A 27,386-nucleotide genomic window follows, 5' to 3' on the forward strand; every position below is an offset into this window, starting at 1 on the left:
GAGCACTTACGGCAGGGCCCAGCCCAGAGTAGGTGCTCAGTAAATGAGGGCTACAGTTCTTCTTCAAGGCCCAGCCCAAATCTCTCTTCCTCCGAGAAGCCCTCCCTGACCAGCCCAGCCTTAGGTGGGCACTGCCTCTTCCACCTTTGCTGCCCACTCCTTAGTGCTTATCATATCCTGATGAGCACCATTGTCTTAACAGTACATGTTGCCTCCACACTCCCCGGGGCTCCCTGTATGCCAGGTGCTAAGTGCTCTACTCTACATCTGTTAACTCTTTTAACCCTCACCACATCCCTGTGCTAGGTGCACCAGGTGGGAGGTACACCATCATTATCCCCATTTTACAGAGGAGGAAAATGAGGCACAGATAAGTTAAATAGCCTGCCCAAGGTCACACCGCAAGTAAAGTGATGGACCCAGCCCAAAGACCCAAGCAGGCAGACTCCAAAGTCCATGTTTTTATCCTCTGCTATAATCTCAGGTTGGTAAATGTTTGGGAGGGGGGGCAGTAGGCAGGATATACAGATGATAAGGACAAGTACCCACGGGCTTTGCGGAGTTTCCGGTTTCGCGGATGGGTACCCTCGGGGCCTCACCCCAGGTCTGTGCATGTGTGTTCACAGTGCATGTATGGTGTGCCTGCAGAGACATGTCTGAAGGCTGCCTGCTGTGCGTGTGGCGTGTGTGCGCACGCGTCCCGTGTGTGTGTGCACCCAGCATGTGTTTATGCAAGGGGTCGTGGGAGGGGGCATCTTGCTTCTTTATGTGGCTGTCCCTCTGTTATAACAACTGTTCAATACTGCAGAGGGAAGTGGAATAGCACTCATGTCCTCTTCTTTGGAAACTGAGCTGCTGGAGTCTGGAGTGGTCTCATGGCTAGGGCAGCATATATGTGTGGAGTGTGACCATTATGTGATCTAAGCATGCACACACATGTGTATATCTGCATGCGTGTGCTAAGTACACCCATGCCTACATGCGTCAGTGGCGTTTGCACGGTGCACTGGAAGGTGCATCTGGGTGCATGAAGGAGACACGGGATGTGTGTGCTAGGTATGTGTTCATGTGCAGGTGTGCATGTGTGTCTGTACATTAAGAGGCACAAGGGCAAGGGTATATGTCAGGTAAGGTGGTAGGGGCCAAGATCACCCAGTAAAACAGGCTGAGCACAGCTGCCTCCACCCAAGCCCTGCTGTGTGATCTTGCACGAGTGGCTCCCTCTCCGGAAGCTCAGGGTCTGAGCCATCAAGAGAGAATAGAACACCTATCTCAGAGGAGCACCAGCAGCATCGGAGAGCATGGGCCGGTTGCACAATAGGCACCGGCTGCATGCACGGCTATTGGAGAGTGTGCTGGGTGCACACGTATGTATGTGTGTCCTGAGGATGCATCCATGTGTGTGCACAGAGTGTGCAGTGTATGGGGGGGCATGTGGGTGAGCAAGTGTGTGAGTGAGTGTTGTGTGCACAGCAGGGGTGCATGCCCAAGCTGCGAGGGGAGGGGGTGAAGAGGCGGGAGGGGGCGCACAGTGATGTGACTGTAACTCGTGGGACCATGTGTGCCAGGTCACGCACTGTCTGAGCATGCAGGAGCTGCGCCCCTGGCTTCTTGTCCTAGGTGGGGTTGGAGATGAGGGGCTTGCCGGGGTGGAGGGGGGTATCTCTGGCTGTCAGACCCGCGCTGGGTGGGGGGTGGCCCCGCTGGCAGTGACTGAGCCCCCGCTCTCCCACCAGGCCTGCCAAAATACAGCGAGACAGGGTGTAATTACCGGCACTTACCTCGGCCATTACCCCCCTCGCCGCTGCGCGTGACACACGACCCGTCAGCTCCGCGTTGGCACCATTAAGGGGCCTCATTAGCATCCCGGCTCAGAAGCAAAATTACCCTCACTGCTCATTTCAAGATGTCATCAATTTTAATTTAGGGCCCAAAGATAGTACAATGGGAAGGCCCTCCCCAGCCCGCTGCACACGGAGAGGGAGGAGAGGGTGGGGGAGGGGCTGGAGGGGCAGCCAGGGCTGAGGGGGGCACAGTGGGAAGGGACGGAGAGGGGAGGGAAATGCAGGGCTGAGCGAGAAGGGGAGAGGAACGCTGGTCTCTGCGTGCCCGGGAAAGGTCTCCCGGCTGGGACTTCTGCTGGCACCAGCTCATGAGGGAAAAGGAAAGACACAAGCAGGGCTGGACCCTGAGCCATGCACCCCTCATCAAGGGCCATCTGAGGCTGTGATGTGGGGAGCCACGTCATGGGCAAGATGCTGGGGCCTATCACTTCCTTTCAGTTATTCCTTGATGTCCACAAGAGCCTTTAGATCTTGCAATCCCTCGTTACAGGAAAGGAAACTGAGGCACGGAGACCTCCCCCTCTCCGCCGATCACCTAGCAAGGCCTGGCAGAGCCCACATTTAAACCAGGCCTGTTCGGCTTTGCTGCCCCCTGCCTCCCCAGACCCAAAACCTGGTGGCCTTTGGGGCAGTCTTCCAGTCAGCCTGCCTGGGCCTGTGGGTGGAGGGCCTGGCTGGTCTTCTCATGCTACGTCCTGTGAGAATGTCCCCTCCCTCATCTTGTCAGCCCGGTCCCCATGACTCAGCTTAGTGTCCCCTCTTCCTTTCTTTAAACCTCTGACTGAATCTTCCCTATGGTTTCTGTGGCTATCTCCCTGCCCCCACCTCCCCCGGGGACTGGCTCCTAGAGAGCACAGGCTGTCCCTTAGCCACCCAAGTATCCCTGGCATCCAGCAGGGGGCCACTCAAAGTGGGTGCTGAACGAATGAAAGGCCATTGAGCAACTGGGGCTAAAGACGAGGTGGGTGAGGGGCTCGAGAAGGGCTGTCTGGGTCTACCTGTGACGGGACAGGAGCAGGTGTGCCGCGAAGGTGAGTTGTGTGAATGAACGATTGATCCCATGAATGAGTGAACCAGCAGCTGGAAAGCGCTTTGCCCTGGGTGCTTTCAGGTCCCTCTGTGGACAGAAATTGAGCTATTCCTTCTCCAAGCCTGGCAGCAGCTTGACTTATCAGCACTCGTGGGGCATTTCCATTGTACCAGCAGGGCTTGGGCACGTGCCATTCTGAAACGGGGAATTCACAGGCAGCTCCACAGGCCTCTGGCCAGTGGAAGAGATTTTCCAGAAGGCATGGTTTGGGAGGTGTGGTGGGGGTGGGGCAGTCTTCTCATTATTTCCAGCCAGCTCTGCCGCCCTGGTGCGTCTTACTAGGGCTCCAGGCAAGATCCTGAGTTCTGTGGGCCTCAGTTTCTCCAAGTGGAAAGGAGGAGGCCATAACCCAGTCCTCAGCTCTTCAGCGACAAAAGCAGCAGGAGGAGGGCTGGGCCTGTGGACGCGGGCTGGGTCTGTGGACACGAGCTGAGGAGAAAGAGCACTGCCAGGGACTGTGGCCGCCCTCCTCCAGCCCAGGTCCCGCCCACCTCCCCTGCTGCCTGCCGGCCCCTCCAGCTCCCCGGCCGCTGTGGGGGTGAGAGGAGCAAGAGGGCCCCATCCTGAGCCCCGAGACAGGGTCCTCGCTGGCGGCAGACTCCGCTCCCCAGCCTCACTGAAGACGGATCGCTCCCTTAATCACTCTGGAAAAGAACCCCAAGCCGATATAATATTATAATTAATTAATTCACTAAAAAGGTATTAAATTTCTCTCCCCCCTGTGGATATTATCTGAATTCATTGACCTTTAGAAAAATCACCCTCTAATTGTAACCAGGTCCAAAAGCATTTGCAGCCCGTCCCTTTTACATTAATAATATCTTCCCGGACTCGGCTCTGGCTGCTTAAATATTGTATAAATTCCACTGCCCTCCTCGGAAAAGAGAGAGCCAAGGAAAAAGATGTGGCCAAAGGAGCAGGAGAGGAGGGTGGGGGCCGGACCCTGAGAAGTGGGGGTCCCAGCAGGTGAGGGACAGGCGCTGGCTCCAAGGGCTCTTTAGCTGATATGCCAGGTGGCCCAGAGCGGTGGAGTAGGGCAACTGGCTCGGAGATGAGGAAGGGGGCATGGGTTAGGAGCAAGAGTGTCACACTTGGGGTTCCTTTTGGGGGGGGGGTATGTGTTTGTGTGGTGGGGGGGGATCCAGAGTGTGTATTGGACTCTTATCCAAGTCAGTTCTCTGAGCAGTGAAGGAAGAATCTCGATTTAAAGGAGCAGCGCGTGATGGAAATCCCAAAAAAAAACATTCTGAGGTCCTGCTGCTCCCTCCTAAGCTTCGCTCCACTTCCAGCTTCCCAGACAGCCCTGTCCTAGAGATAGCAGAGCAGGCCTCGGGCAAGGGGCTATCAGATGTCCAGGACGACCTGACACTGAGGACGTAGGTACTAAGGAACAGAGAGCCAGTGTCATTCCACCAGGCTTCAGCAGGGCCCATATCCATTCCTGGCCACCTGTTCAAATGACCAGAAGGGGAAGTCTCCATGGACGGCAGCAGTAGAAAGCCACTCTCCTGTGTGTTCACACCAGCGAATGTGTGGTCTCAGCCTGTGGGACTCAGGTCCCAGGCACCTCAAGGTTACCAGGAGGTGAGAAGCCAACGGCTGGTAGGGAAAGACAAACAGACACAGAAGTGGAGCTGAGAATGGCAGGATCCTCATGCCCAAAATCTCGCCTCCCACTTTGGGGCCCCACATGGGACCTAGGGTGTGACAGCATCTCATCCTTCCCCCACCTAGCTGGGACCCCTTTCCCACACCCCAAGGCTTGTTCTCAAGGCTTGGGAGGGCTTCTTCAGTGAAATGAGGGGGTTGGACGGGTCCATCTGTGTTTCACAGCAGCCTGCTTACCTACTCTACCTTTTAAAAAACAATTTCCAGGGTGCTTGGGTGGCTCAGTGGGTTAAAGCCTCTGCCTTCGGCTCAGGTTGTGATCCCAGAGTCTTGGGATAAAGCCCCACATTGGGCTCTCTGCTCAGCAGGGAGACTGCTGCCCCCCACCCCCACTCTCTCTCTGCCTGCCTCTCTGCCTACTTGTGATCTCTGTCAAATAAATAAAGTATTTTTTAAAAAATTTAAAAATAAAAAATAATATCCCCCTCGTGGAATGGAAGTCTAGGAGGGGCTTGTCTACCAATAAAGAGCCTGAATGAAAGCATTCACTGACTGAACTCTTGTTCAGTCAGAGATGTCCATAACCACCAGTTTGGAGATGTGGGCCTGACTCTGTTTCAGCCACAAGCTAAGGGTCATGCAGGCCAGCCTCAAATACACAAACCCTCGAGGCACCTGGGTGGCTCAGTCCCTTAAGCATCTGCCCTTGGCTCAGGTCATGGTCCCAGGGTCCTGGGATCAAGCCTGACATCAGGCTCCTTGCCTGGTGGGAAGCCTTCTTCTCTCTCTCCTACTCCCCCTGCTGGTGTTCCTTGTCTCTGTCTTTGTCTTTGTGTCTGTCTGTCTGTCTGTCTCTCTCTCTCTCTCTCTGTGTCAAATAAATAAATAAAATATATTTTATAAAGATTTTATTTATTTATTTGACAGACATATCACAAGTAGGCAGAGAGGCAGGCAGAGAGAGAGGGAAGCAGGCTCCCCGCTGAGCAGAGAGCCCGATGCGGGGCTCGATCCCAGGACACTGGCATCATGACCTGAGCTGAAGGCAGAGGCTTTAACCCACTGAGCCACCCAGGCGCCCCAATAAATAAAATATTTTCAAAAACATATACAGAAACCCTTGCTGGTAGCTTGTTGAAATGCTGGAGGTAGCACTTGTGCCTGTCCTAACCAAGCCCGCAGAACCGCAGGACCCGCCGCCCCCCCCAACCCCGGCCCAAGTTTGGAATGTACAATGAAGCTGAGATTCCACTATCCCCCACTAGAGGGCGCCCGCAGAGGCGGGGTGCTGGACCTGTGGCGCACTCTTGTGGTCAGAACCCCTCACACCCTCAGTATGGCCCAAAGGCGGGTTCAGACCCTGCTTCCCGGGTTGCTAGTGGTGGCTCCTCTGAAGCACCTAGGGGACCGGAAGCCAGCAGGCAGGCAGAGGGGGGTGTAATACAGCAGTCGTGAGGGGTTGCATGAGGAGCCTGAAGGGCAGCTCTCCACTCCATTGACTGAATCCCCAGGATGAAGGAGAACAGAGTAGGAGAGAGTTCTCATTTTGACTCAGGAGTTCCCAGACCCCTACGCCCTCCGGTGGTTCCTAAGGCAGGATTGGTTCCCGCAGCAGGGTGGGGCCTCTGGAGGGCGATGCCAGTGCCCCTTGGCTGGCTCAAACTCCACAAGGTCATCCACGGCTCCATCTGACCTTGAGATTAATCCTGCAGCCTCCGTCAGTCCAGCCGCCATCAGCACACACATGCCCAGCTCCCTTCCCTTCTCTCTTCTCACATGTTAATTGCTCCAATGTTGATTTGATCTCCAGTTCTGCACTGGAGGAAATTGCCCTCTTAGCCATTTTTATCCTGGGAGTTTTAATTTTTTTTAATTAGGCCCCTTTGGCCTCTCAGGGCCCCTTGAGGGGAAAACCATTTTGATGTCTGACTGAAGACTATGGGAAGCTGGGAGAGAACTAGGCAAAGCCCAAAAAGACCCTCTTCTCTCTGCCCCAAGACAGCTGGGGCTCAAGAAGCTGCCATTCAGCCCCTCATTGCCCCAAGCCCATCTCCTCTTCCTGGGTGAGGTCACAAAATCCCAGGATCTCAGAGCAGAGGCACATGGGAACAGAGCCAGAGCAGGGAATAGGGCCCACATCCTTGACTCTACCCAGAGTTGGGGACTCCTGCCTCCTCCCAAATTATTTCCACTGGGTCCCCCTTTCCCTAAACCCAGAGGACTCAGCTCCTCAGTTACTAAGGAGCCTGTCCTGCTAGAGACACTGTTCAAGAGCAGAGGGGCCAGCTCTGCTGCCATGGAGCAGGCAGCTGGACTTCTCAAGCAGGTGTCAGTCCACCCACCCAGGGCGGGAGAAAAATCTAGAGGGGTGACCACTAGAACAAGCATTCCGGAACAGGAGAAACATGCCCCCCACCCTGGGCGAGGGGCAGTCTGGGCTGAGGGTGCCCCAAAGCAGCAGCTGAGAACAGAAGACTTGGTTTCTGAGCAACCAGATCCCCCCCCATCACCCAGCTCATCTGTCTCCGGCCACAGCTGGAGGTGCGAACCAGCGAGGTTGCAGCGCCATCTTGTGGCCACAAGGAGGGAAAATGACCCCCTCAGTCCCCAAGCCCCCTAAGATGGGCTGCATCTCCAGCTTCCCTTGAGGCAAGTCTGAGAGGTGGGGGAAACCAGGTGATGGGCTTGTTCCCCACTCTCTGTCTCCCCCTACCCTGACCCCCACAAGGGGCGTTTGAATTCTAAATTCATTATGGTGTGCACTGGGTTAAATCCTCCAGCTGTGTCCGCCCCAGATCCCTCCAAAGAGACAGGACAAGCAGGTACAAAGCACAGTGTTTACTAAAGGCACAAAGTGGGGAGCCCGGAGAGAGCTGCTCTTCCAGCAGTGACCCCGCGCTCGAACAGGAACCCAGCGCCCCCTCTTCCGGCCACCCCCGCCCTCACACCACCTGGTAGAGAGCTGTTAGCACCAAAGGGGGGTGGGGATGCCAGGCTGGAGGGCAGACTTGTGGCCATCTGAGTCCCAGAAAGGCAGGCCTGGGCACCCCCTGGACCGGTCGCTGCCTCGGAGAAGGAACTTCCTGAACCCCCTTGCTCTCACATATCCTTCACGAGCAGGGGCGGGGATCAGACCCAGAAGACAGAACCCTCCCAGGACCTTTTCTTACCCCTAGCACACCTGTCCCCTCCCTTGCCCTCATGAGTTCGCCTCCAGGACCTGGGCTGAAGGCCTACTCAGACCCAGCCCCATCAAGAGGGCGATCCCTGGGGAGTACTGAGCCGGGTAGGTACTGAGCCTGCCCCCACAGGCTGCCAAGCAGGCACTAAGTCCAAAAGTCCAAACAGGGGGCCAACAGGAAGAAGTGAGGCAGGGCAGTTGGCTACGTCACACACAGTGCAGCCCAAGGAGTGGGAGGGAGGTGGCCCCGGCCCTCCCAGGCCCCAGGTCCGCCCCTGTTCCCCAGCATGGCGGCCGCCCGAGTCACAGCACGTCGCCCTCCTCCATGCTGAAGCTGCTCCGGCGGCTACTGGCCTTGGAGGCCTCAGGGGACATGGTGGAGAAGAGAGGGTCAGAGGCCAGTGGTAGCAGTGAGTCGTCCAGGAGCATGAGGTCCAGATCCTTCTTGGACAAGTTGGGGAACGGGGAGCCATGCTCTGGCCCCAGAGGCTCGGGATAGCCTGGGGGCCCTTCATCGCCCCCGCCCCCAAAGCTCAGGCTATGGCTAAAGTCCAGGTGGTGGAATGGGGACGGCGGCTGAGGTGGCTGGGCTGGCAGGGGCAGCGGGGCCTGGGGGGGCAGAACCGGCAGCGGCTCAGGATCCGGGACCTCGGCCTCCAATAGCAGGGCCTCCCCGGGGCCCTCCTCACTGGGCAGCTCCTGCTTCACCACCTGCTGGGCCAGCTCAGCCATATTCATGCCCGACGGCGAGGTGGTGGGCAGGCCATGGACTCGAGCTTGCATTTCCAGCTCCTGCAAGTGGGGGGCGGGCAGAGAGAGCAGAAAAAGAAGGCTGGGGGCACACACCCATGTGTGCCAGCTACCCTGCCTTCCGGGCACCCCCCTGCAGCCCTTGCCCCTCCCCTTGTGGCACCCAAGACCACAGCATGGCTCATGGGGAAGCAGGTAGAGGACGGCTCTAGAGTCTAGACCAGGGGGTTTTCAAACTACAAGTCACAACTCATTTGTGGGTTGTGAAACCACTGTAGTGAGTCTTGACCAGCTCACTCTCTCTTTCTGTTTTCACTGAAACAGACTTGCCTAGACTAGACCAGAATAGAAAGGATCAGAAGGCACTGCATCTATTAAGAATGACGGCTCTTTCGTGAAACTGATTTTTCCCTTGGAGTATGGCCATGCATGCTGGATGGTAATGCCAGCTGTATTAGCTCCTATGAGAGACAGAGAAGTTTACAAGCTGCCATCCGTGTGCCCTCTGTATAGATGGCCAGCCTCGGATCCAGAGAAGACAGAGACCCTGAGCACAGCCAGGATCAGAACCCTCAGCTCCGGATGGCAGCCAAACAGTTCTAGCTCCCTACCTCCCCACTCGGTAGGTCTGCCTTTTCCCATCCCTTTTGAGGTTTGGTGTAGGCCTGGACTTGTACTGATCAAGGAATTGTGAACAGAAGCAACAAGTGTCACCTTAAAAGGTGCACGTGGCTTTAAGAGCCGGCTCTAGATGTGCCCGTCCACTGGCCTGGGTCCCAGAAGGAAGGGCTCACAGAACAGAACCTCTAGCTGGTCCTTGTTGCTCCAAGTCGCTGGGGATGTACTGTTAGCAAACCATCCTCGCTCTTCACGGGCATCCTTCCCATCCCCCCAGTTTCAGAAGTGTAAACACTGCCCCTGAGGTCAAGAGCCAGGCCAGCGTCGGGAGTCACAGCCACCCAAGAAGTCCAAATGCAGGGGCCAGACCTGGATGCGGAGCAAGAGCTGCTTGTTGGTCATCTCCAGGCGCCGAGAGTGGTTCTCGAGCTCCCGGGACTTCTGCAGGTCCTTCTGCATCCGCCGGATGTAGTCGACAGAGGCCTTGAGGATGGTGCCCTTGTTCCAGCGCACGTCCCTGCGGGCCGGGCAGAAGCGGAGGCGCGGGCTCAGACGAGTGCCCGAGCATTCGCCGTGCACTCCAGGGGTTAAAGTAAAACCCTGCTTGGGTTCCAGAAGCCTCTGCTGCCTGTCCCAATGTTGCCCACAAACCCCAGATGCAACCAACCCCGATCTGTGGAGGCCATTCTCCATCTGCACGGAACAGACCCTCTCAGCTGACTTGGTCGCCACAACCCACCTCACGAATTTCATGCAAGCCAACAATTCAGAGCAGCCTCCCTCCCTAGGCCTTCCATTCCTGCTGCCAAAACCCACACCTGTCCTCCACTCTCACTCCTCCCAGCCCTGGGCCCCCTCTGTTCCAGCCCAAGTCCAGAGGTTCCCCGCATAACTCCTCCTCGAGGAAGCCCCCCTCCCTCTGACCCCAGCCTAACTGTTCTGATTGGGGCACAGGACGGAATCTTCTTTCCCTCATGGATCATAAGCTCTTAGGAGCCACCACCCCCACCCCCCACCCCCTGCAACCAGCAATCCCCCCAGGTGCAGAAAATACGCCTCAGCTGCTGCTGCCCCGCCCCCAGCCCCCGCACCCCCCACACCAGAAACCGCTCACAGGTCGTTGGCCTTGGGGATCAGCATTCCCAGCTCCTTGATCCGGTCATTGATGTTGAACCTCCGCCTCCGTTCAACTAAAGGTAACAAATCCCGAGGGACCAATTAGGAGGAGGAGGACCCCACTGGGGAGAAGGGCCCAGCCCAGGGAGGGTGCCTTGGCCCTTCTAGGAAGGAATGAGTGACCCACAGAAGCGACTGCAATTGGAATGAGGGTCCCGGGTACAGGCCAGAACCACCAAGGGGCTCTTCAAGGCCGAATCTCCAGGTCAGTTGTTAGCACAGCAAAGCAGCCAGTACCCCCACCCCCCTACAGGGCTGAGCGTTCCCAGGCTCCAAGCCCTAAAGGAAACAATCTGATATGATAAACCCATTCATTCTGAAGTCCTGGGGATTTCATGAATATCGCTTCCCCCAGGGGGCCCCTCTCCTATCCCCCTCCTAAAAAGGGCCACTGGGAAGAAAGCCGTGCGGGACCCATTCAGTCTCACCAACGGAGGATTTAAGGTCTCTGGTAGGGAAGCCTTTCTAAGAGCGGCTTTTGTTTTGCTGTTGTTGTTGTTTTAAGTAAACTCTCCCCTCAACCTGAGACTCGGGTCAGAGGGGCTTTTTAGGCAGCCCTAGCGAGGAGAGCAAGGAAGAGGGAGGCGGGGAGAAGGCGCAGGCCCGGGACTCACTTAGGTTGTGATTGTCTTTCTTCTGCCGCTCCTTGGCCAGGGCCCGGCTCTCGGCATCTGGACGTCAGGGGAGAAAGAGAGAGGAGCTGGAAGGGAGGAGATGAGGGAGGAATGCGGAGCTGGGGCACTGGGAGATAGGGAGGTGGTACCTGTAAGCTCTCGCTTCTGGGTCAGGTCGGCAGGGCAGGAGCTGCTGGTGACTCCCACCAGGGAGGCAGTGACCTGGGGGTCACCACTGTACACGTTCAGGCGGCTGCTAGACAGGGGCAACTGTGGGGTGAGGTGGGGAGAGGGATGCGGTGAGCAGCCCCCTCTCCAGGGGGACCCCTGCCCGGGGCCCATCATTCCACGGACACCCAGGGGCAGCCGTACAGGGTCCCCCACGCCCCACTTTGAGCCTGAAAGTCCCCACAGCCAGCTCGAGGATGTCAGAATCCACCCTGGGCCTCTGCGCCCAACAATTCCATGGGAAAGTCCGTAGGGGTGGAGGCTGAGGAAGGTGTGGCTCCTGCCCTCCAGGAGCAGCCAGCCTGCAGAGAGATCAGACCTATCAGACAGGGTCACAGCCCTGAGGGGTGACAGATGAGGGGATTAAGTCCCAGGCACTAGGAAGCCCAGAGGAGAAGCACCTAATCGATTCGGGAGTTTCTGAAAGATTTCTGGAGGGTGTGGAATGTGAATTGGGTCCGGAGCGGAGAAGTGAGGAGGAGCACGACAGGCAGGGGTGGGGAGGGCTGAGCAAAGACGCAGGGCTGGACAGAGCGGGTGGTCGCCCCCAGATGCTCAAGCTGCAGGAGCGGACAGTGTGATGTGGGCAGCGCGGGGGACACTGCCGGTTCCAGATCGGACTTGCAAAGACGCTGGCATTTTGTAATGGGCAGCCAGTGTGGGGTGGAGCAGGGGCCTGGCAGGGACAGACTAGAGCTCTAGAATGATCACCCAGCTCCTGCCACAGGAACCCCACAGAGCAAATCACGAGCCCAGAAGCCTAGGTGGGACACCAGCACCCCACCAGATACACGGAAACCAGAGAGGGGACTAGACACTGCGTCCTCTGGCCCTCTCCTTCCTCCAAGCCTTCAGTGCTCAGTGGGAAGCAGGTTTCAGACCCAGCTGACCCCGACCGGTCCCGCCAAGGTCCTAGGCACTGTTGCAGGGCAGCAGGGATCCGGGACTGACTCTTTGACTTCCTACTTCAAGATCTAGGGGCTTCCCCTCAGGGGCATGAGCTGGGGCCAGAGTCAGGGTCATAGGGCTTAGGCCCGAGAGGCAGGGACACCCACAATTCTACCTGCTCAGTGCGAGTACCTGTCACCCCGTGCAGAACTAGCCCCCACTCCTTGCCTTATCTAACTTTCCCACAATGCTGCGCATAGATGGCATCATTCCCATTTTGCTGCTGAGAAAACTGGGGTTCAGAATAATTAAGGGACTTGCCAGGATCACAACCAAAGCCAGAAGCTCAGCCTCTTGATTCTAAGGCTGGCTTCTTCCCCTTTGCTACCTCACCTCTGCCTGGGAGGCCCAGAGAGCCTTCACACTGCCAGGAGGCTGCTGGAGGGAAGGGACAAAGCCAGCACCCTATCACTTGTCGCATGGGGTAAGGGCCATAGGCTTGTCCCCACTGTGCCCTATGCTTTGTAGAAGAGGGAAGCCTCAGATCCCAAAGGAATTCATCAGCTCAAGGCCACACTGCTCCCCTCCAGCAGTGCTTTCCCTGCCTTCCCGCTGCTGAGGCCCAGCACCACTACCTCCTGCCCCTTCCCCAACACCCTCCCCCACACTCAGAGAGCTTTCCCCAACTGCCCAGCCACCACTTCCCACTGAAGCCCCATCATGCATGCATGCATGCTAGGCAACTCTCTCTGGAGTCATAATCTTGCTGGGCCGTGGGCTCTGGTCACACTATTTGACAGAGGTGACTCTCATCTCTGTGGCAAGATGGCTCTGCCCAGGTGAGGACCCTGTAGAGCCACCATAGAACCTCTGCCTCCTCCCTCTGACATACCCACCCCACCCTGGCCAGCAGTACCGTGTTGGGCATCTGAGTTTCAGGGTTGATGAAGCCCAGGACATCATCCAGACACATAATGTTGTCAATGACATCAAACTGAAAGAGAGAAAGTCCATCTGAGGAGAGCCCACTAGCAGAAAGGCACAGGGAAGGGGCACTGGGACAGCCACTGACCTGAATGGACCTTGGAGCCTACCTCCCCTAACCTGCTAATCTCTGGGGGGAAAAGGAAAAAGGACCAGAGAGGGGATGAGCTGTCCCACAAGCCCAAAGCCAAGGCACTTCCCAAGGAGCAGGTGGCTCAAAGAGACTGCTTCGTATACCTTCTGTCTGGACATGACTTTGCAGGTGTGTTGGGCTTTCCTCTATGAGTTTCCTGTTTCTCCCTAGCAAAGCTTTCAAAAGAAGGGAAGAGGCTTCTCTTATGAGACTAGGGTTCACTGGCAGGGTTGTGTATCCCCTCAGACTGAGGGTCCCTGAGGGCAGGATTGTGTCCCCCCCTCAGACTGGGGCTCGCTGAGGCAGGGCTGTGTCTCCCCCTCAGACTGGGGCTCCCTGAGGGCAGAGCTGTGTCTCCCCCCTTAGACTGGGAGGGACTCTAACAGCAGCACCTCGCCTCTGCCATTAGACTAGGAGTCCCAGGAGCACAGTGGTGGGCACCAGCTCTGCTCACCACAGCCACTGGCCAGCCCCTCACTCACCTCCCTCTCGGGGTTGGAGCCGATGTGCAGCATGGCCATGGGGCTGTTGGGAGCACTGTTGCCAGCTGAGGAGGACATCACATGCCCGGCCCGCACCCCTGGGGAGGCCGCCGGCAAGGGCTTTGGGGAGCCCTGAGCCGGGCTGATGTGGGCGGCAAACTTGTTCCCGTAGGTCTCGGACAGGTACTCCCGCACCTTCTGGTCCCGGGACTGCTGCAGGTGGTAGGAGGTGGGGTTCTCCAGGTAGGACTGCACCTGGGAGGGGGGCGGAGAAGGCAAGTGTTCTAGGGATCCCGGAACCGGGCTGGGAGGGGCCCACGCCCTACCTTAGGACAGGCCCTACCTTCAGGACCTCCCCTGGCACAGGTGGCGGAGACTGGAAGTGGACGGGGGTGCTGATGGCTGGAGTGGGCGGCCCGCCCAGCGCCTGCTGCTGCTGCTGCTGCTGCTGCTGCATGTAATGCATGACGGCCTGCTGCTGCATGCGCTCCCGCTGCTCCTCCTGCTGCGCCTGCTCCCGCATGAGCTGCATACGCAGCCCAATGCGCGACGCCATGGTGGCCACCAGCACGGGCTCCCTGTGGGTGGGGGGCAGGGTCGGGGTCTGTGAGATGCAGGCCCCCTGGGTCTCGGGGAGAGGGCCGGGACCAGGGGACGGCACCTGTCGTACAGGAGCAGACGCCGAGGCCCAGAAGGGAGAAGGGGTTCCTTCAAGGTCACCGAGCAAGAGGGTGACAGAGCTGAGACTTGACCCCAAGTTTCCCATTTCCTGGGCCAGATATGGAGACCCTCTGTTCTCCGTTCATTGCAGCTGGTTGGCCCCAAAACGTTGGAGTCAGTCTTGAGTCCTCTCTTTCCCTCATGCCACATGGTGATCCTGGCAGATCTGACTTCAAATAAGTCCCCTCTGCCACCACCTCCCGACCAGACCACGACGATGTGGGCCCAGCCTGTAGCATGCCTTATCTGGCTTTCTGAAGGAGTCTCCTCACGTTCAGATTCCCTCTTTTCTTGCCCTACAACATTCTACTCGTAGCTCAGTAATCAGAGGAATCCTGTTAAAACTTTGTTTAAGTCAGATCCCGTCCCTCCCTCAGCCCAGAACTCTCAATGGCTCCCCCTTCACTTGGAGTAAAAGCCACAGTCCTTCCCACAAAAGGCCCTCTGTGATCCATCCCTGCCTCATGATCCCCTCTGACCCCATCTGCCCCTGCTTTCTCCCTCGTTCCACCAGCTCTGGCCACCTCGCCAGCCTCCTTATAATCCCCCAAACTAAATCCATGACTAACCTATTCAAAACTGCAAAATTCCCACCTGCCCCCTAACACTCCCTATGCCTGTTCCTTTCTTTGTGTTTCTCCAGCACACTTATCACCATCTTAACCATTATGCATCTTTACTTAGTTATTTCATTGACTGTCTATCTCTTTCTCCCTAGGAATGCAAACTCCCCTGAGGGGAAGCACTTTGTCTGTCTTCTTCCCTGCTGTGCCTTCAGCCTTTAGCCCAGGGCCTGGGACACGGCAGATGTTCTGCAAATGTGTGCAGGGAATGACTTTATGAATCAGGCACTGGCGATACACCCCCCAAGCTAACTAGAGTCCCTGAGCTCATGGAGTCAAAAGTCCAGGGAATGAGAAAAGCCACCTGGAATGCCTGCGTGGCTCAGTGGGTTAAGCCGCTGCCTTCAGCTCAGGTCATGATTCCAGTGTCCTCGGATCGAGTCCCACATTGGTCTCCTTACTCCACAGGGAGCCTGCTTCTCCCTCTGCCTCTGTCTGCCTGTGCTCTCTCTCTCACTCTAACTAATAAATAAATTTTTTAAAAAAGAAAAGCCCACAGCTATCACGATCCTGGGCAGAGAGGGTCGCTGCAAGGGTCCGGGAGGGCTCCCCAGACCCAGGATGTCAGCCCTGATCATGGATGGGTCTTGGTGGGCCCCCAGGTCTAGTCTGGAAAGGGGGAGGAAAAGACAGACAGAGCCCAGCTGCAGGCCCTAACTCTCGGAGGGACCCTAGCCCATGGCTTCCCTTGGAGGCTTTGTTTCCCTAGGCACAAAATGAAATGGCTGAACTAGGCGATTTCTAAGGTCCCTCCCAGCTAAGAGACTCCCTGAGAGGTACAGAGCCCCCAGGGGTTCCCCAACTCCATGAAGTTTCCAGCATTATCAAACAGGGCAGACCTGGGCTGAAATCCTGGCTCTGCCCTATCTTGGCTGCGTGACCTTGGGCGAGTCACTTCACCTCTCTGAGCTTCAGCTTCCTCCTCTGCCAACAATTTCTACGTCAGACATTTGGCGAGCCTGTGAAGTGGAAAGATGCTGTCTTGCACAGAGCCTGGCACTTGGTAGGCTGACAGCGGAAGTAAAGGATAAACACAAGACCGAGAGGGTCAGCTCTAGGACAGACCAGAGCCCAGAGCTGTGCCCGGGGGATCTGAAGAATGAGAGCCAGACCTCTGTTGGGTAGCAAAGGAAAGCAGTATCGCCTCATGCCAGACATCAGACTAAGTCACTAAGTACCTTGTGGAAGGTACTGGCAAATATTCACTGAAAACCACCAACTAGGTCACGGAGATAATAATAATTTGCATCTATTTGCGCATTTACTCTGTGCCCGGCGCTGTTCCAGGCACTTGAACCTCAAACCCCCAAGAGGTAGTTTTGGTTATTCTCCTTTTACAGATAAGGAGAAACAGAGGCACAGGGAAGTTAAGTATCTGGGGACAGAGACAGAGCTGGGACCCAGTCCAGTGTGGCTCCCCAGCCCATCGTGGGGCGGGGGGGGGGGGGCATGGGGGGCTGCTGACCACTGTGTCTCCACACAGAGCTGGGAAGGAGCTTGTCCCGGGTTGCGTGTCTGGTTAGCTCAGGGCCACAAATGGAGCCTAGGCCACCAGACCCCAACCTAGGGCTCCCTCTACTGCTACAGCTGCTTCCTTGCAAAGCGGGTCTGCACACCTTCTGCCTCACCTTGGAGCTTTGCACTTTCTTTCCTCCCTTCTTTTTCCCCCCAGGCCAGAAATTAGTGAATCAGCCCCAAGGGTCTCTCTGCCCAGCTCCCAACAGGACAGTCCCCAGGGAGAAAAGATCAGACAGCCACCCATTCCCCCTTCTCTGTCCTGCAGCCGGGACCCAGCTGCAGCCTCCACCCCTTTTCTGGGCTCCTACAGAGGATAGCCTGTCTTCACCATGATCCCCCCCACCCCCGCAGCCCTGCAGACCTTACAGACTCTGACCCCAGCCCAGCCCCCGGCCCTGCCTCTGCACGCCCCACACTCCTGCATGCTCACAAATGCGGCGCCAGGCAGCCTGCCCCTCCGGGAACAATCTGACTTCAGTCGGTCCCTGCTGGGGGGAGTGGCACCAGGCCTGGCAGTGCCAGCCGGCACGGGGACGACTGGGGGAGAACGAGCCCCTTGTTTCTCTGACAAAGGGCTGGGTGCCTGTCCCAGGCTGAGCTAGAGCTGGCTGCCGCGGGAGAACCTGGGCTCCATCCTGCTGGGGTCTCCCTGGCTGTGCCAGCCTCAGTCTGCTCGGTTGGAAGATGCCAGCGGGAATCCTGGCCTGACCAGCCCCACCCAGGGCTGTGCGAGCCTCCTGGGAGAGGCTATCAGAGAATCGTGACCGGCCAGGTGTCCAGGTGTCCGTGCCTTGAGAGGTGTTGGGAGCCTTAGCCTGTCTACTGTCTTCTGACAGAGGGCAGCCCAGGGGCACAGCAGAGTCAGTCTTCCCCACCCCACCCACCCCGCCCCCACTATCACCGCTGTCACCCCAGTCACAGAGCTGATTCCTCACTCCACAGCCCAGCCTCCTCCCCTGGCCCTGTCTGGGTCACTCTGAGCCTGGCCTGGGGGGAGGGATGAGCACAGCCTTACGGGGATCTGAGGACAGATGCAGTGACCCAGGAGAGCCGCTGGGCATGCTAACCATTCCCTGCCCAGCCCTCAAGCACTCCTGCTGACTCTCAACACCTAAGGGACCATTGCCAGCCTCCCCCCGGGACCCATCTGTCAGGAAGAACCAGGATGAGGGACACAGGAGAACCTAGTCCTCCCCCTCATCTGACCTCCAGACCCACCAGGCCTGGGAAGGGCTCCCCAGTCATGCACTCGGGAACAGCGGAAGCCTGGAGTGCCCACTATCCGCAGACACCAGCGCTAGGAGTTTCCCTGCCCCCCCCACCAGGTGACACCCCCCACTGAGCGGACCAGGGGGTCTAACACCCCAGAGAACCCCAGTGTCTCTCCAGTCCTCTAGCAAAGGTAGCAGGGACTGAAGTTTCAGCCAAGACCATGAGAGCAGCCCCTTCCTGCGCCCCCAGAATCCACTAGCCATCCCCGCCTCCCTCGCCCCACGGTTCACTCAGAACCTCCCACCTGACTGCCCCTGCCCCAAGCTGCAACTGGGTTCCCAATCCAACAGATGCAGCTGAAGCCCTCCCCCGCTGCCATCCCCTGCTGTCCCCATACTGGGTTTTTTCTCTTTGGTCAAATGCGACCAACAAGGGCACCTGCCCCTTGGGCTGTCAAGGAGACGTGGTGGGTGTGTGGCACTCCCTAGCATGTCCTCAGGTAGCCCATAACGGACAGATATGCCTCCAAATCCATGCACGTCTCTAGTTGAGGCCAGGCCAGTTTCAGCCCCTGCGGGGTTCGCCCTCATCAACCCTGTACATGTCAGCATGTACCCATTGGGAAGCTTTCCTAAGGGAAAGGGGACACAGGGCAAAGGGAAAGACAGAGAGAAATCACTGGTCTCCAGGAGGGATGGGCACAGAGGGGGAGGCTCCCAGAACAGAAAAGCCTCAGCTAGAAGGATCTCAGAGACTGAGGACTGAGTGGAAAATGAAAACTATAGAATAAAATGTATAGCCTGAGCCCATTTAGACAGGGAAACATGTAGAACAGACTAGGAGCATCAGAAGGGTTGCCCTGGGGCAGGGCTGGTCTCTATGCTTTCACATACTAACTCATCCATTCTTCACAACACCATGAGGTGACTACTATTATTGCCCCCAGTTTTGGGAACTCAGGCACAGAGAGGTGAAATAACTTGCCCAAGGCTGCACAGCGGATGAGTAGCAGAACACACACTTAAACCAGGCTGCCCGGTTCACAGGCCTCACTCTTGAGCTTCTTTCCTGGGCTCCCCCAGGACCCGCAGCTGCACAGAGTGGGTAACAGTGGGCTGGGGAGTGGTAAACAGTGTTCTTGGAGTTTCTCATTCATTCTTACTTTTTTTTTTTTTTTTAAGATTTATTTATTTGAGGGCGCCTGGGTGGCTCAGTGGGTTAAGCCGCTGCCTTCGGCTCAGGTCATGATCTCAGGGTCCTGGGATCGAGTCCTGCATCGGGCTCTCTGCTCAGCAGGGAGCCTGTTTCCTCCTCTCTCTCTCTGCCTGCCTCTCTGCCTACTTGTGATCTCTCTGTCAAATAAATAAATAAAGTCTTTAAAAAAAAAAAAGATTTATTTATTTGAGAGAGAGAGAGCAGGCGAGCACACAAGGCAGGAAGGGACAGAGGGAGAAGGAGAGAAAGAATCCCAAGCAGACTCCCTACTAAACACACTGAGCCCAAGGCAGGGCTCGATCTCACGACCCTGAGATTAAGACCTGAGCCCAAACCAAGAGTCGGATACTTGACTGCGCCACCCAGGCACCTTGTATGATTCTTTTCATTCAAGGGGGAAAGAAAGGGCAGTTTCCAGGGGTTTGTGAGGGCCCCACCTGCTTCTGGTCATATCCAAAGCTGGGGTTCCCTCAATTTTACCCAGAGTCTGGCCCAAGCCCTGCCCTCCTCAGTGTGATGGTTGTTAAGCCAGCTGAGGACCCTGGGTGCAGACACTGAGTGACCACCGGAGGGTCAGAAGTCACATGCCATTTGAAGCTGGAGGGCCACTATCCAAGTCAAACTCCATTTCCACTACAGCCCCAGACATGAGCCCTCAGAGGAAGCGTGGTCAATCAGTGCCCCTCAAATTGCTCCAAGGGGAGCCAGGAGCCCTCAATTAATTGTGGGGCCTGAACTTCTCTGGGATTTTTCTGCCTCCCAGGTGATCCTTTAAAACTTGGAACAGGAAGGAATGCCTGGGTGGCTCAGTCAGTTAAGCTGCTGACTCTTGATTTCTGCTCAGGTCTCGAGGTCGTGAGATCCAGTCCTGTATCAGGCTCCACGCTCAGCATGGAGCTTGCTTGATCTTCTCTCTCCCTCTCCTTCTGTCCCTCTCTGACTCTCGTGAACACACATGCACGCTCTTTCTCTTCCCCAAAATAAGTAAGTAAAATCTTAAAAAATAAATAAAAAGAAACCTTGGCTTAGGAAGCAGAAAATATGTACCCCATTCCTAAGTGGATGCCCAACAGGAAAGCATCCATGGGCTCACCAGAGGACACACACACCAGAAGGTTCACAGCAGCCCTACGGTTAGCGCCCAAGCCAGAAAACACCAGACATCCATCATCAGGGAAATGGATAAGGTACACACACACACTGGACTGCTACTCCACAATGAGAGTAAGCCCGCTATTGCTACTACACACAACACGGACGCCTCTCACAGACAACACTAAACAACGCACAAAACACACCCAGCACCATCAACATTTGTGCCGTTCAAACAGGCAAAACGAACGAATCTTCTGTGAGAAGTCAGGATCCCTTGGGGGGCAGTGCCTGAGAGGTAGCCCAGGGCAGCCGGCCGTGGGGACACTGGGAATGTTCTGTGATGTGATGGACGGTTGGCGACGCAGGAAGTCAAGTTTATGAAAATGCAAGCGGGGACTCACAATGTGTACACTTTTCGGCATGTGTGTTTATACTGTCATTAAAATTTACATACGAATGAGGCCCGACCTTAAATAATTTAAAAGAAGAATGGAACAAATGGCCCTCAGCTCTGCCCAAGTGTGGCTCCGTGGACTTTAAAATGCCTTCATTGGGGGCGCCTGGGTGGCTCAGTGGGTTAAGCCGCTGCCTTCGGCTCAGGTCATGATCTCAGGGTCCTGGGATCGAGTCCTGCATCGGGCTCTCTGCTCAGCGGGGAGCCTGCTTCCTCCTCTCTCTCTGCCTGCCTCTCTGCCTACTTGTGATCTCTCTCTGTCGAATAAATAAATAAAATCTTTAAAAAAAAAAAAATGCCTTCATGGGCACCAGGCGACCTCAACACAGCGGACAAGTGTGGGTGCCGCCTCTTTGGAAAAGCAAGAGGGCAATACGGTTCAAAGCCTTGGAGAGTAGCCACCAGCCTGATAAGGTGATCCCACACAGCAGAAAAGGCTTTTCTGCATCAAGATGCCCATCATATTATATAGAGAAAAATGAAAAATACTCTCAATGTCCTGCAGTAGGATGGTTAAATAAATCATGTGGTAGTCCTCTGGATGGAATGTTATGTTTCCAGTTAGTAACCGGGCAGTGGATACATCAAGTATAAAAAGGCAAAATCATACAGAAGATCTGATCATCACCGTGGACAACTATATGCAGAAAACGCTTTGGGGAGGAAATATACGAAAATATCAGAATTCTTTTGATGATGCAATCAGGAGTGTGTGTTTTTAACTTTTACTTTCTGGGATGTAACTCTTTTTTTTTTTATCATGAACATGTACATGTTTCTAATCAGAAAATAATATTTTATACTAAGAGTTAACACCAACGGTGCACTTACTATGTGCGAGATGGGCTTAAAGCACCTTACTGGACTATCCTACTTCCTTCCAATACTGTTCGCTCCTTTACCAGCAAGGAGAAAGGCACAGAGAGGTGGTCACTTGCCAAAGGTCACAAAGCTAATGCATGGTGAGGCTAGCCCCTGGGGTTTAGAGTTAGGCCCCTCTGCTTGCATTTGGGGCAGGAGTGGCCACATTTTGTTTTCGGGATTGCCACTGAAGAAGCTCCCTACCAGCAAAGGGCTTCAGTCACCCATCTCTTTCAGCCAGCCCAGGGGGCCAGCGGGTGCCTGGGACGATGGAATGGTCTAGAATCCCCAAACGCAAGCAGAAAAAACTCTGCCCTTCCTCAAAGGGCAGAGATAATTTCCTGAATTCCCAGAAAAACACATGTCTCGTGGCTGAAACAACAAAGGGTACAAGCCCAGCCGCCGGGATGCCTGTTTAAACCATTTACTGCGTTCCGTGCCTCTGTGGTTGGAAGAAGTTTCCCTCTGATCCAGGCTCTTACATACTACCAGTTGTGCGGGAGCCTGCCCAGTGGCCTTGGAGGGGAAATCAAACCAACTGCTAAAGGAAGGCCTCCCGGACAGGTCCTGAGGCTCCCGGAGGCCGGGGGAAGGACCCCGTGACCCCCGGCGTGACCTTCCAGCCTTGGGAAGGGAAGAGAGGGGAAGATTCCAGGACCTGGTTTGTTTTGTCTTCTCTGAGCTCCCCTCTGGCAGAGGCAGTGGCAAAGGAAGGCCTGATGAACTAAGAAACAGAACAAAAATGTGCACACACTCCCCATGCCTTGGGCCACGGCCATTTGAAATGACTGAGGTGGTCACTGAGGTACCCACAGGGCCTGGGGGTCATCCACTGGCCCAGGCCCAAAGATAGCTGGGGAGGGGTGGAGGGGGGGTAGATAAGATTCTCAGGAGCCTGCCCTGCCCGATGCTATGAGAACCTGGCCTCAGAAGGCTAGGGTTTGAGTCCCAGCCTCAGTGTTAAAATCAGTCAAGTGGGGGCACCTGGGTGGCTCAGTGGGTTAAGCCTCTGCCCTCGGCTCAGGTCATGATCTCAGGGTCCTGGGATCAAGCCCCGAATAGGCTCTCTGCTCAGCAGGGAGCCTGCTTCCCCTCTCTCTGTCTGCCTCTCTGCCTGCTTGTGATCTCTGTCTGTCAAATAAATAAATAAAATCTTAAAAAAAAAAAAAAATCAGTCAAGTGGGGCTTAGCAGCTAGAACCACCTCTCCCAGAACAGGTGTTGGGATGCTGGGTACGGGAGCCTCTGCAAGGGTAGAAATGTGGGCATGGGAGAGATGTCACCACTTACTGTCCCTTTGTCCATGCCCACCTAGGGCATCCCTGGATCAATCAGTCTCCTCTTCCTGTTCCTCTTAAGTTTCTTTTGAGAAAGGGTCCCATAAACACACACACACACACACACACACTCTCACACACACACACACCATATCAAGACCCCAGGCTGGGGCAGGGCCTAGCAGTCCCCCACCGCAACTCATCTCTCCTTATAGAACAGGGCAGGAAGGCCTCGGGCCGGCTTTTCCTGTTACTGGGCACCCTCTCTGTTTCTTCTCCAAAAGCCTGGCGTTCTTATGAGATTTTCACTTTCAGAGCTTGGGTATCACCTAATTCACTGCAGTGCAATGGGAGAGGCAGGTGGGGAGTAACAAGCCTACCTCCGGGTTCTAAAAAGACCAAAAGTAGGCAGGGTACTCAGCATGGTGCCTGGTACTCTGGAAACACTTCTTAATTCCAGTGGTTTGTTACCTGGTCCAGCGGTTCCCTAGAGGTCAAGCAAGGCAACCTCCGGCTGCCTCCAAGATTGAAAGAGAGCAAATGGAAATCAGCTCTTGGTAAGTGTGCAGTCTTTGAATGGAACATATTTGGTACTAGAAGCAAGAATGGGGTCAGTAGCACATGCTTTTAACACTTTTGTTTTATTTTTATATTTTTTATTTTATTTTATTTTATTTTTTAATTTTTAATTTCAATAAGGCCTTTTCCCCTTGAACCAAGATATAATTCACCCCAGCAAAATGCACAGATTTCAAATGCACAGCTCTGTGCACTCTTCCAGGTGTGCACTCCTGTGTAATCACCCCCCAGATCCAAATGGAGGACGTTTTCATCACCAGGGTAAAGTTCCCTCCAGGACCCTCCCCTGGAGGGCATGTCCCATCTCACCTCCCTCCCCTGGCTCAGTGTCACCCAACCTTGGACAGACAGAAAGGCTATCAAGTGGGATGTGGGCCTCTGTCTCTCTCCTGCAACATAATCACTTGGCCAAATGGGACCACTCTTGGCCCAGGCTGAACAATCCCCTGTTTGTGATGAATAAAGACTGGGGAACAAACAGTGAATTCTAAGAGGAAGCGAAAGCTCCAGAAGAGTGGTCTGCACAGAGCACATCAGTGGCAGCCCAGTGAGACTCAAACCCAGGACGCAGCCCACTCAGCACTCAGAGCACCTGCCTCTAGGGGACCCACCCCAGGAGGCCGGGGGCAGGGAGGGCGCTGCAGGGCTGGTAGGGGGAGTGTGAGGGGGGTCAGGGGCTTGTTTTTCAATCTCTGAATGCAGACAGGAGGTGGGGAGGAGGGAAAGGAAGGGGAGGGGAGGCAGAGGGCAGCCACAGCAGCTCCTGGCCTGCTCAGTGGCTTCCAGCGCCCACAGCTCAGGCCCATCAGCCTCACATCCCAGCTCACATCCCACAGGAAAGGGTGGGAGCTGGCGCCTCCTGGCTGGCCCGCCCGCTGGCCCCGGGGCAAGGCACGGCAATTGTGTGCCACAGGGAGAGGCTTCAAAGGCAATAATCCCAGACCAGAGAGGCGCCCGTCCAGTCCCATAGGGACCAGCTTGGACCCTGGCATGAGGCCTGCCCCAGGAAGACTGCCACTGGGCTTTGGGGGACAGGGGGACATGTAGCCGAGGGAAGCACAGAGAGAAGAAACCAGGAACCTTTCTTCTTTCTTCCTAGTCTACCCTTGTGATATGCACAGACACAGCCCAACCACACAGGCAGACCATCTGCCTGCCTGTCTATCTCTCACACATACCTTGCCATACCCCTCACCCTGCCCCTCAGTGGGCAGCAGCCTCTCCCCACCTCTCTCCCTTGCTCCCTTGTCCCCACCATCTGGACACCTGGTCCCCTTGAGCACCCTGCCTGCAGCTATATTGCCTGGTTCTCCAGTGGTTTCCTGGCCACCAACCTGTCTCCACAGGTACAAGGAAGCTTCCAGAGAAATCAGCTTTCTTCTGAACCTCCATCCCACCCCACCCATCAGAATTCCCAGAACGAGACACGGGGCCCCAGAATGTTGCTTGTCCAATGACCCAGCACAGTCTCAGTTATCCCCTGTCCTCTCACTCAGCAAACACTTCTGAGTCCTTATTCTGGAGAGGGCACTGTCCGAAGCTAAGCATGGCCCTCTATCAGATCATCCGTCCCCCACAAACACTTCACAGAACAAACAGCACCTCTGGCGGGAGAGAACCGAGACTCAGGTTAAGTGACTTGTCCAAGGTCACACTGCGAGAACACGGTGAAGGGGGCGTGCAAGCCCAGGAGATGCGCGATGACCACCAGCTCCCGCCCCGATGAGGAGGATGAGGAGGCCAGGGGACGAGAGGGAAGACCCCTGTCAACGTCCCCCAAAATTTCCAGTCCTGTCCCACCCCCTGTCACCCTCGGTGAATCCAGGTGCCCAGAGAGGCCTGCATATCCTTCCCTCAGGTCCCCAAATGCAGGGCAGACTCCACCTGCCTGCCGAAAACTCTCTTCTGTTTAACAGCCAAGACTGATCCGTTCCCAGGGGCTCAGGAGACGGGAGATGTTCATGTCACGGAGGCCGCTCCCATGAGCTGTGAGAGGGTCTTGGAGGGAGGGAGAGATTAAGTTGAGCTGACTAGAGAGAAACGTGATTACACAGACGGAGGTCTGGCCTGCACTGCAGCAGGGATGGGGGAGGGGCTCCCCAGATACAAAAGGGGCCTGAAGTGCAGGGAAGGGACTTGAGATTGGGACTCCAAGTGTCCCCAGCCCCCACTGGCCTCCCCCTGCCATCCCAGCCAGCCGGCCCCCCTCTCTCTGCTGAGGGCAGATTGGCTAAGCTTTTGCAGATGCTAGATTGGCCTGTATGGCCCCCCTGACCACCCTCCCTGAGGAAAATGAGACCTGGCAGTCCGGACCCTTGGGAATGAATCTGTTCCAAAAGGGCTCCCTCGGCTCGGCACCAGAAACCTGGATGCTTCCCAACGAACCCAGTGTTATTAGAAGACCTGCAATAGGCTATCCACGGCGCAGCTGTGACCGCAGGCAGGTCCTGTCCCTCTCTGGGCCTTGGAACCTGGCTGATAACATGAGAGGGCAGGACGGCATCCCTGGCAGACCCCCTCCTGCTCCGTCCGGGCACGCCGAGCCTCCGGACGGCTCAGATGCGGCCAAGGACACATGCCCGTGGAGCCAGCCTGCAAGGCAGGAACGGCTCCGCACCATCACTCCCACTGCTGCCCAGCATGTGGGAACACCAGGGCTGTGGCAGCCTTGGGGACGCAGCCTGGGCTTTTCTTGCTCCTCAGGGGACGGCAACCCCAGCTGCACGCACACACCCTAGTGCTTCAGCCCCATGCTCGGGCCAGAAAGACTCGGGGCCTCTGGGCAGCACAGAGGAGCAGGCAGCCAGCACGCCAGAGTGCCTTCTGGCTTCCACCTGACGTCTCACTCCCAGCCCGGCCCCGGCACCTGAGCCCCCTTGCCCCAGCCCTCCCTGCCCTGGGCCCAGGACCATGGCGTCCCTGACCCACCAGCCCTGGCTCCTGCCCCGGCTCCCGGGGGTCTCTCCGTCCCTGCTGCCCCAGCCCTACACCGGCCTCTCTAGTCCCCGCCATGGCTTGGCTCATACCCTGCCAATGAACTACTGACAACCGCACTGCAAGTCCAGAGGGCGCCCTCCGGTACCTGTACCTCCCAGGTACAGACCCTCAGGCGTTCCTGATGACCCGTACTGAGCGCGTACTCCACACCAGGCCCAGTTCTGAATTGGTATATATCACCGATTTCATCCTCAAAGCAAGCCCACCCACCTGTGAGGAAGCAGTAACATAGCCCCATTTCAGAGAGGGAATAACCGAGGCACAGAAGAGATAGACACTTTGCTTGAGATCACACGGCTGGTAGGCCTGGGACCCGAGCGCACAGTCAGAGGAGTCCACACACCCACCCACCTCCAGCGCAGGCTCGCAGGCCCAAGGAGCAGGGCAGTGGGGTAGATGCCTGGTGGGGAGTCTGTCTGGAAAGGGGCCTGAAGAGGCAGGTGATGGCAAGCCCATTCGTGGAGGGGCCCCGGTGTAGCAGGCGGGACAGGATGCCGGCCGTACTTAGCTTTCTTCCTTCCAGAATTACTCCCCCTTCGGTCCTTGCTTCCCCTCAGCCTCCTAGGGCTGCCCCCCCATACAGCTTCCTAACCGCTGTGAGCCGTCCCCTCACCCACCCACCTCGGCTGCCACTGTCTGAGCTCTCTGGAAGACATCTGGGCTTTAGTGGAACGCTTATATGCTCTGGACACGGACAGACCAGAGTTCAAGTCTGGCTTTGCCAATTACCAGCTGTGTGGCCCGTGACAGGAACTTAGTCTCTCAGAGCCTCAGTTTCCCCATCTGTAAAACAGGATAGTGATAATGCCACCTCCCTCAGAGCAGGGGAAGGTATGGAGGAGCTGAAGCCTGGGACGCTCCTGGAGTCCACCTAGGGGGTGGCCGGTATTAGCTCTCAGGCTGGGTGAGCAGCGTCACTCCGGTGGGAAGTCTAGATGGTTCAGGGCCTTTTAAGTCCTTACCACTCAAAGCAGGATCCCCAGGCCTCACATGCCCTGGGAGCCAGTTGGAAATGCAAGCTCTCAGGGCTGCCCGGACTATAGAGTCAGAACCTGCATCTTAACATAGTATTCTATGTTACTTGTGGGTGCATTAAAGTCACTTGTAGCCGCCTGGGGGCTTGGTCACCTGGTTCCCAGCATGAAAGTGGGTGCATTAAAGTGGTGCACCCACTTTTAAAGTGGGTGCATTATGTTACTTGTGGGTGCATTAACGTCACTTGTAGCTGCCTGGGGGCTTG

General features: G+C 56.2%; 1 protein-coding gene across 5 annotated transcripts in view; it reads right to left on the reverse strand.

Moving 5' to 3' along the window:
- Positions 1 to 7,365: 7,365 nt before the first annotated feature.
- TFEB (transcription factor EB) overlaps positions 7,366 to 27,386 on the reverse strand; it is a 54,579-nt gene continuing 34,558 nt past the window's right edge. For 4 of the 5 annotated variants that reach the window (XM_045071063.1, XM_045071064.1, XM_013062399.2 and 1 more), the window contains 8 exons: positions 13,940 to 14,174; positions 13,597 to 13,851; positions 12,914 to 12,991; positions 11,031 to 11,151; positions 10,882 to 10,938; positions 10,206 to 10,281; positions 9,461 to 9,608; positions 7,366 to 8,515 (listed from right to left, as the gene is read on the reverse strand). In XM_045071063.1, coding sequence (XP_044926998.1) covers positions 8,027 to 8,515; positions 9,461 to 9,608; positions 10,206 to 10,281; positions 10,882 to 10,938; positions 11,031 to 11,151; positions 12,914 to 12,991; positions 13,597 to 13,851; positions 13,940 to 14,152 — 1,437 coding nt within the window. In that variant the 5' untranslated portion in view covers positions 14,153 to 14,174 and the 3' untranslated portion in view covers positions 7,366 to 8,026. The remainder of the gene's footprint in view (positions 8,516 to 9,460; positions 9,609 to 10,205; positions 10,282 to 10,881; positions 10,939 to 11,030; positions 11,152 to 12,913; positions 12,992 to 13,596; positions 13,852 to 13,939; positions 14,175 to 27,386) is intronic. The other variant, XM_045071065.1, reaches the window with a different exon arrangement.

This window comes from Mustela putorius, unplaced genomic scaffold (assembly GCF_011764305.1).
Source record: "Mustela putorius furo isolate JIRA1106 unplaced genomic scaffold, ASM1176430v1.1 tig00003983_pilon_pilon_pilon, whole genome shotgun sequence".
Classification (NCBI taxonomy): domain Eukaryota; kingdom Metazoa; phylum Chordata; class Mammalia; order Carnivora; family Mustelidae; genus Mustela; species Mustela putorius.